The sequence below is a fragment of the Manacus vitellinus genome, unplaced genomic scaffold (assembly GCF_001715985.3).
Source record: "Manacus vitellinus isolate BGI_N305 unplaced genomic scaffold, ASM171598v3 scaffold_50_pilon, whole genome shotgun sequence".
Lineage (NCBI taxonomy): Eukaryota > Metazoa > Chordata > Aves > Passeriformes > Pipridae > Manacus > Manacus vitellinus.
In genome coordinates this window covers 2,631,927-2,644,375 of record NW_021940612.1, presented here as the reverse complement: position 1 = coordinate 2,644,375, position 12,449 = coordinate 2,631,927, and the positions used below count along the sequence as shown (strand labels likewise).

General features: G+C 35.0%; 1 protein-coding gene across 3 annotated transcripts in view; it reads right to left on the bottom strand.

Moving 5' to 3' along the window:
- Positions 1 to 4,548: 4,548 nt before the first annotated feature.
- VPS13A (vacuolar protein sorting 13 homolog A) overlaps positions 4,549 to 12,449 on the bottom strand; it is a 105,859-nt gene continuing 97,958 nt past the window's right edge. For 2 of the 3 annotated variants that reach the window (XM_029962919.1, XM_029962920.1), the window contains 4 exons: positions 11,425 to 11,510; positions 10,664 to 10,787; positions 9,063 to 9,137; positions 4,549 to 7,759 (listed from right to left, as the gene is read on the bottom strand). In XM_029962919.1, the coding sequence (XP_029818779.1) occupies positions 7,709 to 7,759; positions 9,063 to 9,137; positions 10,664 to 10,787; positions 11,425 to 11,510 (336 nt within the window). In that variant the 3' untranslated portion in view covers positions 4,549 to 7,708. Of the gene's footprint in view, positions 7,760 to 9,062; positions 9,138 to 10,663; positions 10,788 to 11,424; positions 11,511 to 12,449 lie in introns of those variants that run through there. The other variant, XM_029962921.1, reaches the window with a different exon arrangement.

Sequence of the window (12,449 nt, the reverse complement as noted above, 5' to 3'; positions counted from 1 at the left end):
TATTATTAAGCCTTACATTGATTCCACATGCCATCATGCCACTCAGAACGGTGTTCCAAAACCCAGCAAATAAAAGGGTATAGAACATGAAGAGTAATGATCAGTCAGTGCATTATTTTAAAATATTATTTTTAAATCTTTCAAAAAAACCTTTCTGATCTCTGGCTGATGTGATTTGTGTATGCTTCTGTCTAGAGAGTGTAGCTGCATATTAATTTTTGTTGTAGAATTGAAGGAAGAAAGAAAGGTCTTATTTGAAACTATCATTAGATACCCCTGGTTTCTGAGTACTTCAGTCTGTTTGTTCTTAAATTTAAAAAATCTAGAAGAGAAAATCATGTATTTTCATCTAATTAGTTAATTTTCAGTTATACAGGTAAGCATTTATCTCACACTATCTTCACAAAGCCTAAAAGTTCTATTTAAACCAGTTGAGTTTTGCTCATTGAAAATGAAAGCAGAATTATGCAATATATTTGGTATGTGGGTTTTCTACAATATCCTTTAAAAAACAAACTTAAGTTACTCAGTTTTACTGAAACTTTGGGTTTTTACTGGAGCATTGTGGACATTCTTAAGTGATTTCTTGCAGTCATTGCATTACCATTAGTCTCAAAATCACAATTTATTAACAAGAAGGAGCACCTTTTTCATCTTTGATCTTAAGAGAAAGATACAGGGGGAACTCGGGGAATATGGCTATTAATCCAACTCTTTATATAGTAAAACCCATAGTATAGTTTTGCATTCATTTTTATAACTTGTTACCTACATAAAAGCTCAAAGTTATAAAAGCAGCCTGAATAACTTTCCTTAACAAATGTTACTGATGCTTAATGTCACCAAAAAGACTATGAAAATTATCATAGATGTATTCTATTACTTAATACAGTATTGTATTCTGCAAGACATATATCAAGCCTCAAGTCATGCCAGGAACAGTTCAGGAACCAGCTGCCCAGAGAGTTGGTGGACTCACCATCCCTGGAAGTGTTCCAAGAAACGACTGGATGTGGCACTTAGTGCTATGGTCTAATTGAAAAGGTGGTGACCAGTCAAAGGTTGCATTCATTTACCTGGGACTTCTTTTCTAACCTAAATGATTCTATGATTCTACGTTGACTCCTACAATCAATAATTGAAAGCATTACAATAATTTAATAGCTATAGAGAAGCTTTGCCCCCTTCTTGGCCAAAGAGAATCCTGCTTACTCTCTGTGTTTTGGAAAACTTAATCTCTCATGGTATTTGACACTATACTACAACAGCGTAGCAACTTATTAATATATGCTGGATAATTTCAATACGTTTTTGTAAAAATTTACTTTGACCTGTAAGGTTTACAATTGAAAAAAGTATACTCCACAAATTTTAGAAAGCAGTGTTGTAATAGCTTTTGTTCCACTAACAGATGAATGAGAAAATGCCAACAAGAGACTATACCTTTATGGTAATTTGATATTTACATATAAAATCAGCTTGTTTAGTTACTGTCCTCATTTTTCTTCCTTAACCCACAGTTTTTAACAAATTACAAAAAATTAAATATTCATGACTCACATATCACTGCCTTTTTGTTCAAGTGCCTTACAATAATATTTCTCAAACAAAAGACATTTAACAAATTTCTCAGCATTCACTGAGAGATCAGCCACAGGTGCCTGCAATAAACTAGGCCTTAAATTCCTCTACACCACTAACATAACTTGCTTTTTGCACTTTGCATTTTGCTGTCATTAAGCTTCATGCGTAGTTTCCCATGGATTAGAGAGCAGTAAAGGCTCTCCTTTAGATGATTTCCAGACCTTTTCCCATCTCCACCCCTCCCTGCCCAAGTACAAATCACTAAAATGTCAGCACCACTAATAGCACAGTCAGTTCTCCTTCACTGGGTCAAACATTCTCAGACAAAATTAATAAAGACATGAGGGCAATCTTACCCATGTAAAATTTGTGGTAGTCACTGGCACTTGATCAGCTAACTTGGCAGCATTGGTAAGGAGACCATTGTAGCAGAACAGCCTGTTAACACAGGCAATTAAGCTCAAAAGATGTGCTGAGGTTCTGTATTCAAATAAATGAAAATGCTATTTTTCTAAGAGAAAACATTATATCAATAGCTTTTACTATTAGCATAAAATAGTAATTTCTGTTCAGCACAGAAAAAACTTAAGTTCTACTGATTTTTCAGCTTGAGTAGTGCTTTTGTGTATTCAGCCAGGTGATAGTTCTCACAGCTCAATTCTGTGAAAAGCACACCCTGACCTTTCACTGCCCATAAAAAATGCTTGCCATTTCACACATTAAACAATACAGATGCCCTTTTTTCCAGCAGCACAGAAAAAGTTGTGTGTCCAGGAGGAAACAGCCTAACATTTGAGTTACCTGCCCTTTCTTTATTGTTGGAACAAGCAATAGAAGCCTGTTCTTACAACGCTTTAATGTTTTCTATGAGGGAAAAGACATTGACCTATAACATTGTGTCCATACTAGAGTGGATGGCAGTACTCCACACTGAGGGAACAGTGTGATACGTCCTGGGATGAGGTACAGGGTACAGTGCCTCAGGTACTTGCTGAAAGAGAAGCAGCCAAGGGAGGGTGACAGAAGGCACAGAATAAAACGGCACATCTTGTGAGAATATTGTTCATGTTCCAAACATGTCATCTCTACACTCCTCTGTAAGATCTGATGTCACGATATGTCCCTCAAACCTGCTGTCCTAAACTAACCATTGCTTCTCAAAAAATAATTCAAAGTCATTTCTTCTCATAAAATCTGTAGATATTGGAGTTTTACTTAAGAACTTCAGCCGCATGAAAAAGACATCAACAGAAATACTCCTTCTAGGGCAGCAGATTTAACAGAAGAAAGCATATGAAATGCCCAAACACTTGAACTGCTTGATAGAGTTTGAGCTCCTTGGGAACTTCTGGAAAAATGGATTTAAACTCTTAGAGGTTTCATATCCTGAGTCAAAATTTGCTGTCTACGTGAATAATGGAAGCCTAGCTTTGCTGGAACACAAGCTTTGCAGGTGGTGAGACAGTTACGGTTTTGCAGGACCCATCAGCACAAGAATGCTTTTCTTTCACACTTCCCAATCAACAATGAAAAACATTCATGAGGGCAGGTACCAAGATGAACTTCTGCACATAGTTTTCAATCTGTTTGATGCACCAAGGAGTGAAAATGCACAAAGATAAAAAAACTTGGAGACATCCAGCAAAAAAAAAAGGGAGGTTTCCCTTTTTGCCTATTAGTGTCCTATCTCATCACGCCTGTTCCAGCAATCACATTTTTTTCAGCCTTTGATGTATCGATCAAGAGGTGATGAGTTAATAAATTCCATGGACATTCTTTCATTCCTCGTAGGAGGAGACTTAAAACAAATTTACTCCTCCCCTGAAGTATTAAAAGAATATTTAGAATTCTTGTTCCAGATTTGCCCTGAAGACAATCAAAACCTCTTTATAAAAAACTTGTGTGTGAAGTTAGTGAGCTTTAGATTCTTGAAGTCACAAAAGCAAAAATTGTGACCAAGATCATATTTGCACAGATCAAATAAAATTTGGCTCCTAGGTGATGGATAGATGTACTTGTGCATACTGGCCAGAAAAAATCCTAAATCCATTTGTAAGAATAATTTTGTGAAATGCTCAAGATAATAAATAGCTAATGGCATATATACAGAATTGTATGTGTAGGGAAAAGAAAAAAAAAAAAAGAATTACGTAAGAATTTGGTTATCCCAAGCACAGACACAGGCTGGGAGGAGAATGTAGTGAGAGCAACTTTGAGAAGGACTTGAAGACGCTGGTGGATGAGAGGTTGGACATGAGCAAGCAATGTGCACTTGCAGTCCAGAAAGCCAATTGTATCCCGGGCTGCACCAAAAGCAGCGTGGCCAGTAAGGTGAGGGAGGTGACTCTGCCCCTCTACTCCACTCTGGTGAGACCCCACCTGGAGCACTGCATCCAGCTCTGGGGTCCCAAATTGAAGAGTGGTCCTACCAGAAATGGGAGATTGTCCAGAGGAAGGCCAGGAAGATGGTCTGAGGCGTGGAGCTGCTCTCCTATGAAGACAGAGTTGGAGAGGTTCAGCCTGGAGAAAAGAAGGCCCAAGGGAGACCTTCTAGCACCTTCCTGCACTTAAAGGGGTACTTCAAAGTAAGAGAGCTGGTAAGGGACTACTAAGGGCATGTAGTGACAGGACAAGGGGGAATCCCTTCAAACTGAAGGAGGGTAGGTTCAGATTAGATTCTAGAGAGAAATTCTTTCCTGTGAGTGTGGTGAGGCAATGGAACAAGTTGGCCAGAGTAGCTGTCAATGCCTCTTCCCTGGAGTTGTTTAAGGCCAGGTTGGATGGGGCTTTAGGCAACCTGGTCTAGTAGATGGTTACCCTGCACACAGCAGGGGGGTTGGAATTAGGTGATCTGTAAGGTGCCTTCCAACACAAAACCAGTCTATGCTTCTATAATTTGACATCATCATCTTTGTTTTTTCAATGCAGCAACAGAAGAAAAAAACCACAACCAACAAAACAATGTTAAAAGAAGCTTATACATGTTAATCCAGTTATTAAAACCTTGTCTTCACAATAAGCCAAAGGGAAATGCTAAAGTCTATAATTCTATTTTCACTGAGATAGCTACAACAGAAGTTTGATCATTAGTTCACAGAGACAGGATTTGACTTGACCTGCAAGATTCTGAGTAATGGTATTACTTGTTAATTAAAGCAGTATATAAAGAAAACAAATAATAATTACATTTCAGTAAAATAAAATTCAGTTTCACTTTATTCAAGATGAAGAAGAGGTTGAGGGGGGAAGGCAGTGTGGAAACCAAGAGAGCCATGCCATGAAAGCCATGCAGTTGAACAAAAAGAGATGCAACAACTAGATTGATGAAAGTTTCAGCAGTTTCTTAAAGGTAGTTCTAACCCTTAGTAAATTGAGAACCCAAGTGACATTTTTCAAATTTATTAAATTTACGTAACAGTAATCTAGAAGAGAAACTGTTCTTCAGCATTTCAGTGAAGGCCATGATAATACTTTAAACACCACAGTGGACAGAACTGAATGCCTACATTTTAATATTTATTGAGATCCCCTTTTGTAATTGCATATACACTTCCAATAAAAATTAATATACCTATTCTGCCTTCTTGAAAAAAATACGCATATTGCAATGAGGAACGAGGCACAGCAGAGTGGACATCTCAAACAACCTGCAGTAATCCAGAAAATTACACAACGGCACAAGTTTGAATACCTTTCTCTTTGCCCTGGGATGATATATCGTTAAAAGAGACAACTGGTGTTTGCTAAGAAATGGTAAAATCCACCCATGACTGTACGGAGAAAGTTTAAGGAAAAAAAACAATTTACTGACTAGAATAGGGAAATACAAAAAACACACTGACTAGAACAGGGAACTATAGAAAATCATGCTGTCATTAAGAGTGGAAACAAAGTGGGAGGAAAGGTCCCACATTGACTTCTGAACATTTCAGCTCTTGTGTTATCAGTGAGCACAGAAGATCAAAATATTTTATACTCTATAAGAAAAATGCAATTTGGGGTGAATTCTTATTTTTTCCAAAACATGAGCTGCTTAACCACAAATATGCATATTTAAAATAAATTTTTCAACATTAATGATTAAATTACTAAAATATTATTGAAGAGCCAGATGAGATTTGAGAATCAGTGTTTGTTGATAAAATAAATGTAAGAAATACTAAAACAGAGACAGAAGAAAATACATAGAATCAGGTAAACTTAAAAGCTACACAAATGGAAACGTACAAAGTACACACAAGAGGTATTGTAAGTGAAAGTTGCAGCAAATACTCTGTAAATGAGATGGAGCTCGCTTTGCCTTGTAAGGCCATCCATCTAAGAGAAGGTCACTAATTAACCCTACATCCCGAGGACCTCACTGCCACCGTCCAAGCTCGCTCGGCCCTGGCAGATGAACCTCAGGATTAAAGGGTGGGCCCAGACACTGTGTCTCACCTAAAAAATCCAATGCACAGGCTTGACTCTGTAAATGTTGGGGATAGGGAAGAGACCACAAACTAATCAAGAAAATAATGAGGCTGTTAACTGAACTATCGTATATAAGATGAAAATAACAGATTATAAACAAATGACAGATAGAGAATGGTACTCAGGGCATTTAAAAACACTACTTATCTAAGGCAAAGTACATAAGTTTGGCATGATAACCTGAGTTCATACTCTTGGTATGTGCTTGGTGTACAAACAAGTGGAGTAACACAATCATTGTAATATTTTGGAATTATCTTATTTTGTTTCAATTTACAGGGAAAATTGCAAGATTACATGTATTTTGTAACCCACTAAATGGTTACTCAACACCAATGGTAAGACTTACAGTACATTAAAGATCTGCAACTATAGGTTAGCATGCTAGTTGTTTAAGATTTTACAATAATGGAACCATTTGGATATCTCAAACTTCAGAATTCTATCCTGTAGCTATAAATATTGTAAACTATTGTTTAGAAATCATACTTTGGCAGCAGGTACTTTCTATACATATCAGATGTTTTGCAGACTTTGATATTGGAATTTATGGAAGCCTTCATGTAACACTGTACTGCTTCATGTACTTTCTATATCAACTGCAGTAAATAGCCATTCAACAACACTATGACTACTACATCTAAGAAACAAATAGAATTTCAGACATTCAAACTATCAAAATTCTGCTGTCTGGGTACAAAACAAAACAGTTTCATTGGGTAAGAAAAGTTGATATAAGCAACTGTGACATATTATATTTATTATTTAATATAAATCTGACTTCATTAGTCACTTGCTTAGCACACAATATTGCGTAATTCAAGGCATTTATTTTTGGTATGCAACAGTGCACTTATAACCCCATCAACTCCTCCTTGATTTGCAAGACTGTAAGTAACTTCTATTTAAAATAATAGGTTTTTATGATTATTTTTTAGTGCAGAGAAATATTAATTCTCCCCATTACACATTTTTGTAAACTGTTATATTTTCTGTGAGTACAGACAGAGGTGCTGCAACATTGCCTTAGCTAGAATATAAAAAAGTTTACACTAAAAGCAGTACTGTGTTGTAAATCAATCATGACCTGGTCCATTCATTTGCAAAAAGAAAATAATATTGTCAAATAAGCAGCCCCTCCTGTGATCACCTAAATTCAACTTCTTTGATCACTAGCCTCCTTCCTATATTTTGAGTTGTAACACTAATGAATAACATTTCCTTTGACAAAGAAATCTGTATTTCAAAACAGCCTCAAGACATAAATTAAGTATTGATTTTCAGAATCAAAACTGAAACATTTGCTCTGAATAGTATCATAAGAATTATTCCAGAGTTCAATTTCAATATCAAATGTTAAGACTAATTCACTTTATGCTGCTTATATAAAAAATTGAAATTTGGAATCTTATCTTAAAAAAAGCTGGAAAACCAAGCCCAAACTTGGCAGAATCTTTTCATCATTAGGTATTTTTTTAACTTAACATCATCTAGTTCTGTGATATAGCCATAGACTGTTGTGACCATAATAAACAATTCAATAAATATTCCTTCCTTCTTGTTTTTGTTTTTGTTGTTGATATTCAAATAGTTCTGCTTTTTAAAGAGGAATTAAAAGGTAGCCGTTCTTCATATCTTGGTGTTTTTCCATTCATTACAATTTTGGTTGATTCTCTCTCACTTCTTCCAGTTTAGAAAGGATCCACTGTGTGAAGAAAAAGAAACAATAAAAGTCTTTCCACGGTAAAAACCAATGAGACGGAAATCTAGAGTAGGACAAAAGGACTGCCATAAGAAGTGTTCATAATATTTTGCAGGAAGATGAGTAGATTATTACAAATCAGAATCAGATTCTACCCCCTCATATTGACAGACCAGTTAGTTGGTTTTGTTAGATTCCTGAGCCTTTCTAGGAAAATACACAAACTAGTATTTTTATGAAAAGTGTACTCAATTTTTTCAGCTTTCTTTTCCTTGCTTAAGACTTATGGCATACATAATATGATGTGCCAATTTGACTTTTAGTCTTGTTCCTGATTTAGCTGAGGCATAGACAGGATTCCCTTCCCAGAAAGACTACTGGACCTCAACACTGCCTGTCCCTGTTCCACCACAGCCAAAAAGAAAAAAAAAACAAACCAAAAAAAGAGAACCTCAGTTCCTCCAAAGATTACAGGCAAGTCAAATTCAACATGAGGCCCCTACCTTTGTGAAGTAAGAGTCAAGTGTTATCATTCAGCTGTGGTTAGAAATTACCTCCAGGAAGAAAAAGGCAACTTAAATTGATGAGAAGGTGCAAAAGTAACTTAAACTAGTGACAGGATGCAACTTCCACAACCTGTTTCTAATCATGATCCCAAGGAACCATGTCCCACTGGAATATATACAAGACTAATTTATGGTTTGTGAAAATTATTAGCTGCACTAATAAAAACAAGGCAGGACCTTCACAACTCATAATTCTGGTAGCAGACCTGAAACACTCCTACTTCTCCATTGTAGTCAAAACTAATGATGTCAAAATGAACAGAAAATATATATAATAATAGCAGCAATATCATATATCAAATAGAGAATTTGTATTTTTATTAAGGATTTTCTTAATTCTTTAACCAAAACTGCATTTTGAGGAACTGAGCAATAACACCCTACCCCTTCCCAACCCCTGGAATAAAACTAAGAGTAATTTACCAAATATTTTTGTTCTATTAAAATGTACTATTTTAATTCACATCCTAGATTGTTTAGTTTCTGTTAGTAGTACTGTTAAATCAGTCTTTAGACAGATAGTTATAATTCCAAAGATTTACGTATGGACAAGTTTGATGTTGAAATTGATTATTTTTGAAATTCAGTACTGAAAAGTTCATTGCTATTTCCATCTCTATAATGCATATGTGGAAATTACTGAATTTTAAATACATATAGCAGTTTCAGGTTAAGAATATTTGTTTCACTTTTTAAGCCAAATTTAGCACAGCATAATTTTAATAGTATTTTGACTTTACCTTAGCATCCTCTGGACTTCTAAAATTAATAATTTTTCCAAATTCTTTGGCATGGAACACTGACTTAACTCGTTCCTAAAAAAGACCCCAAAACAGCAATTCAGAATTGAAGTTAAGTTTCTTCACACTTTAAGGCTTAGAAGTCATTTACTATTAATACAGATATGATGGTTCAGACAGCCATGTGTACCCATTACGCTAACCTGAGTATGTTTGCATTGCATGCACGTACCCTGAGAAACGTAATTTTCTGCATGAAAGCACAGTGGAGTGGAACACTCCAGCAGTAACAGACTTCTCTTTTTATCATGGAGTCCCTGGAGAAGGGACTATCAAGTGCGTAGGAATGGAAGGCAGATAATGGAGTATGTGCGGTAACAAAATCCATTACTCCCTAAGGTTTTAATTTTTCATTCTTTCTAAGTCATTTCTTTAGTGGGCATTCCACCAATACTGACTTGGAAGTGGTGGTCTTAGGTAGTGAAAACAGCAACTTTGGCTGCATAAAGAAAAATATAAGGAGTTATTTGCAAAATACAGTTTTCAACCACAGATTTCAGTAAAGACATACTGCAGACATGTTAATGGATTCTGAAATGACTGCTGTGTAGGGGTAAAGATGGATATGTTATTCAGCATTGTCTGAAATGGCAGAAATGCTAAGAATTATTTCATCCTGTAAAAGTTCACTTGCAGTCAGAAATCCAGTTTGGAGGATTCCAAACCAATATGGCTCTGCCTTTCATGCTCTCTGCAATAGAAACAAATAATCTGAGTGAAAAACTGATTTACTTCGTACACTGTCAAGACTGTCCTGACAACCAATATGTGTAATTACACACGTGAAGCTTATTAAAAACAGAAACAAAACCTGTCAGGTAAATTTATTGATTGAAATTAAATTCAGTTACCATTCAACAAGAATTTAAGAAATATTTTTAAGGAACTGCCTCTGTAAGTACACTCAGTCATTGGTGGTCATCTTTCTCCTTCTGTCTTTTGCAATTCTACCAGGGAAAGAAAGTTTTAGGATTTTTTTTCAAAGGAAAAATTGAAAGTAAGAGCAACATTCTTCAACTTGTATTGAAAGGGATAGATATATGTCACCATGGTTTTTTTTAAGATATGGAAACCTTACTGTATTTTTGAAGAATTTGATTACTAGCAAATGAAAAAAAAAATCTTTGAAGTATAGCACATGCCATGTATTTCTCTGCTCTATTTGCATAGGATTGCAACAAGGTAGAAGTCCACATATTGGCATATTTCCACAGTGTCAGAGAGCATAATAAAAATATTCTGCAATCTTCTGAGCCTTTTGTCATATCACCATTTTCCAAACTATGAATACTTCATGAATTGGTGCATACCAACAAAAAATTCCCAGGGCTCAAGGAATTTCACCTGCAAACAGTAAGTCACCATTCTGCTTAGAAGAGTCAGAAGTTAGTTATCTGTTTGCCCATGCCAAATTTCAACTCCCTTCTCTGAGTGTATCTCAACTACAAAAGAGACCAAGAATTCAAAGGAGAGAGAGTAGAAATTCAATTTTATAAGCAGTTAACACACAAAAAAAATAAAACATGGCAAGGTTAATGTACCTTGGCTTCAATGCGCAATCTTCGACCATCAACAATGAATGGTTCTTTGGTAAATTCATCGTAAGTGTACTGCCATTCACATATCAGCTGTCCAAATGTGCCTTTTGTCACAAATAACACACCACTAGGCAACAGAAAATAAAAGTAATGATTTAAAAATTATTGTAAAAATACTTAAAAGTTATCATGTTACCCTTGCTCTAGTGAATTCATTTGCTGTTGCAAAACAGTTCTCATATAATGATCTATAACAACTATACAGCACACTTTCCAAAAGAGTCAATTTTGAACCTTCCTCTTACTTACTTAAAATGCTCTCTTTCAGAGCAAAACTGTAACACTACTCCAAGCTGTATTTTTACAAAAAGTTGTACATACATTTTTTGAGAAGAATGCCTGATACTCCACTATTAGATGTTGACTCTGCTTTGGTATTATCCTTTTTTCCTGCATTATGCCAATTTATAAGTGAACCCCACAGTTCAGTTGACTTCACCGTAACCAGGTTTATAACAAATCCTTCTCAGCTAAAGAAATCATAAAGCCAACATTCCCTTCTTAAATAGGAGAGAAATAACACTCAGTGCTTTTCTGCAGTACAATGCCACAGCTGAAGATAATTAAGAGTACATTAGGCATGCCTTTCCAATTATTTTATCTACATAAATGATGACAGCGCTGTTACTGATCAGCAATTATCAAGGCATGTACATTTTAATGATTGTTTTAAGTACATATTATTCAAAGTTAAAACTGTTTACCTTTTGGTTACCATTAACAGATCTGTACTGTTGACCATAGCATGTGCAATATATCTGAGTTTTGCAAATCTTCCATTTTCAATTTTCTAGAAGAGATAAAAGTTTTATAGCTTTGAATATGCTAGTAAATTAATGTACTAATTTTGTGCTTAAAATGTATTTATGCTCCAAAAGTATAAATTATAACAAAATGCAATGGACATACTTTTAAAATAAAAGGCTAGTTTCATACAGTCAGAACATAACTAACAGATCTGTGACAGCTACTATTCATAATTATGTAGAATTACATGGTTCCTGTTAATACAGCTATGCAAATAAAAATCAATCCTAACCAAAACTGGCAAAGAAAAATATAATTTCTCCAAACATTTCAGGACTCATTTTTTTACATATTTTTAATATACTCTGAACTTACGACAACTAATACAGTTGTGAGACAACAAATGATAAGGATTCTTTTACTGATTTATGCTAAGTCACTTCCAAATCATTGAGTAATTACCTCCGAGAATAAATCTATGCCTAACTGTATATAAACCTCACCATCATGTAGACAGCAGAACTTATAATAATGCACTTAAGGTAATGCTTAGCATTCCTCCATATTCATTTGTTTTCCTGTGAACTTAACATTTTCCTACAATTGCTGCAAATACTGTAGCAGAATATTTTTTAATGGGTAATAAATTTTAAATATTGATGACAGCAGATTATTTTATAAAAACAGACACTCCCTGTAACTCTAACATGACTTGGCAAACATTGGATTTCTGATTTTCTGAGCTACGAGTGATTAAATTAGTGATTTAATTAATATTGATGCATCTTAATTGGGAATAGCAACATGACTGCTTGCATACTTCCCATCTTTTACAAATTGCAAGCAAAACTAGATTAGTATAAACCAGTATGATTCATTAAAGCCTTAACTACAAGCATATTCCTTCAGATATGTATGCCAAGATTTATAAACATGTAGGTTAGTTATCAAAGCAGTTAAAATAGTAAAACCATTTAATAAG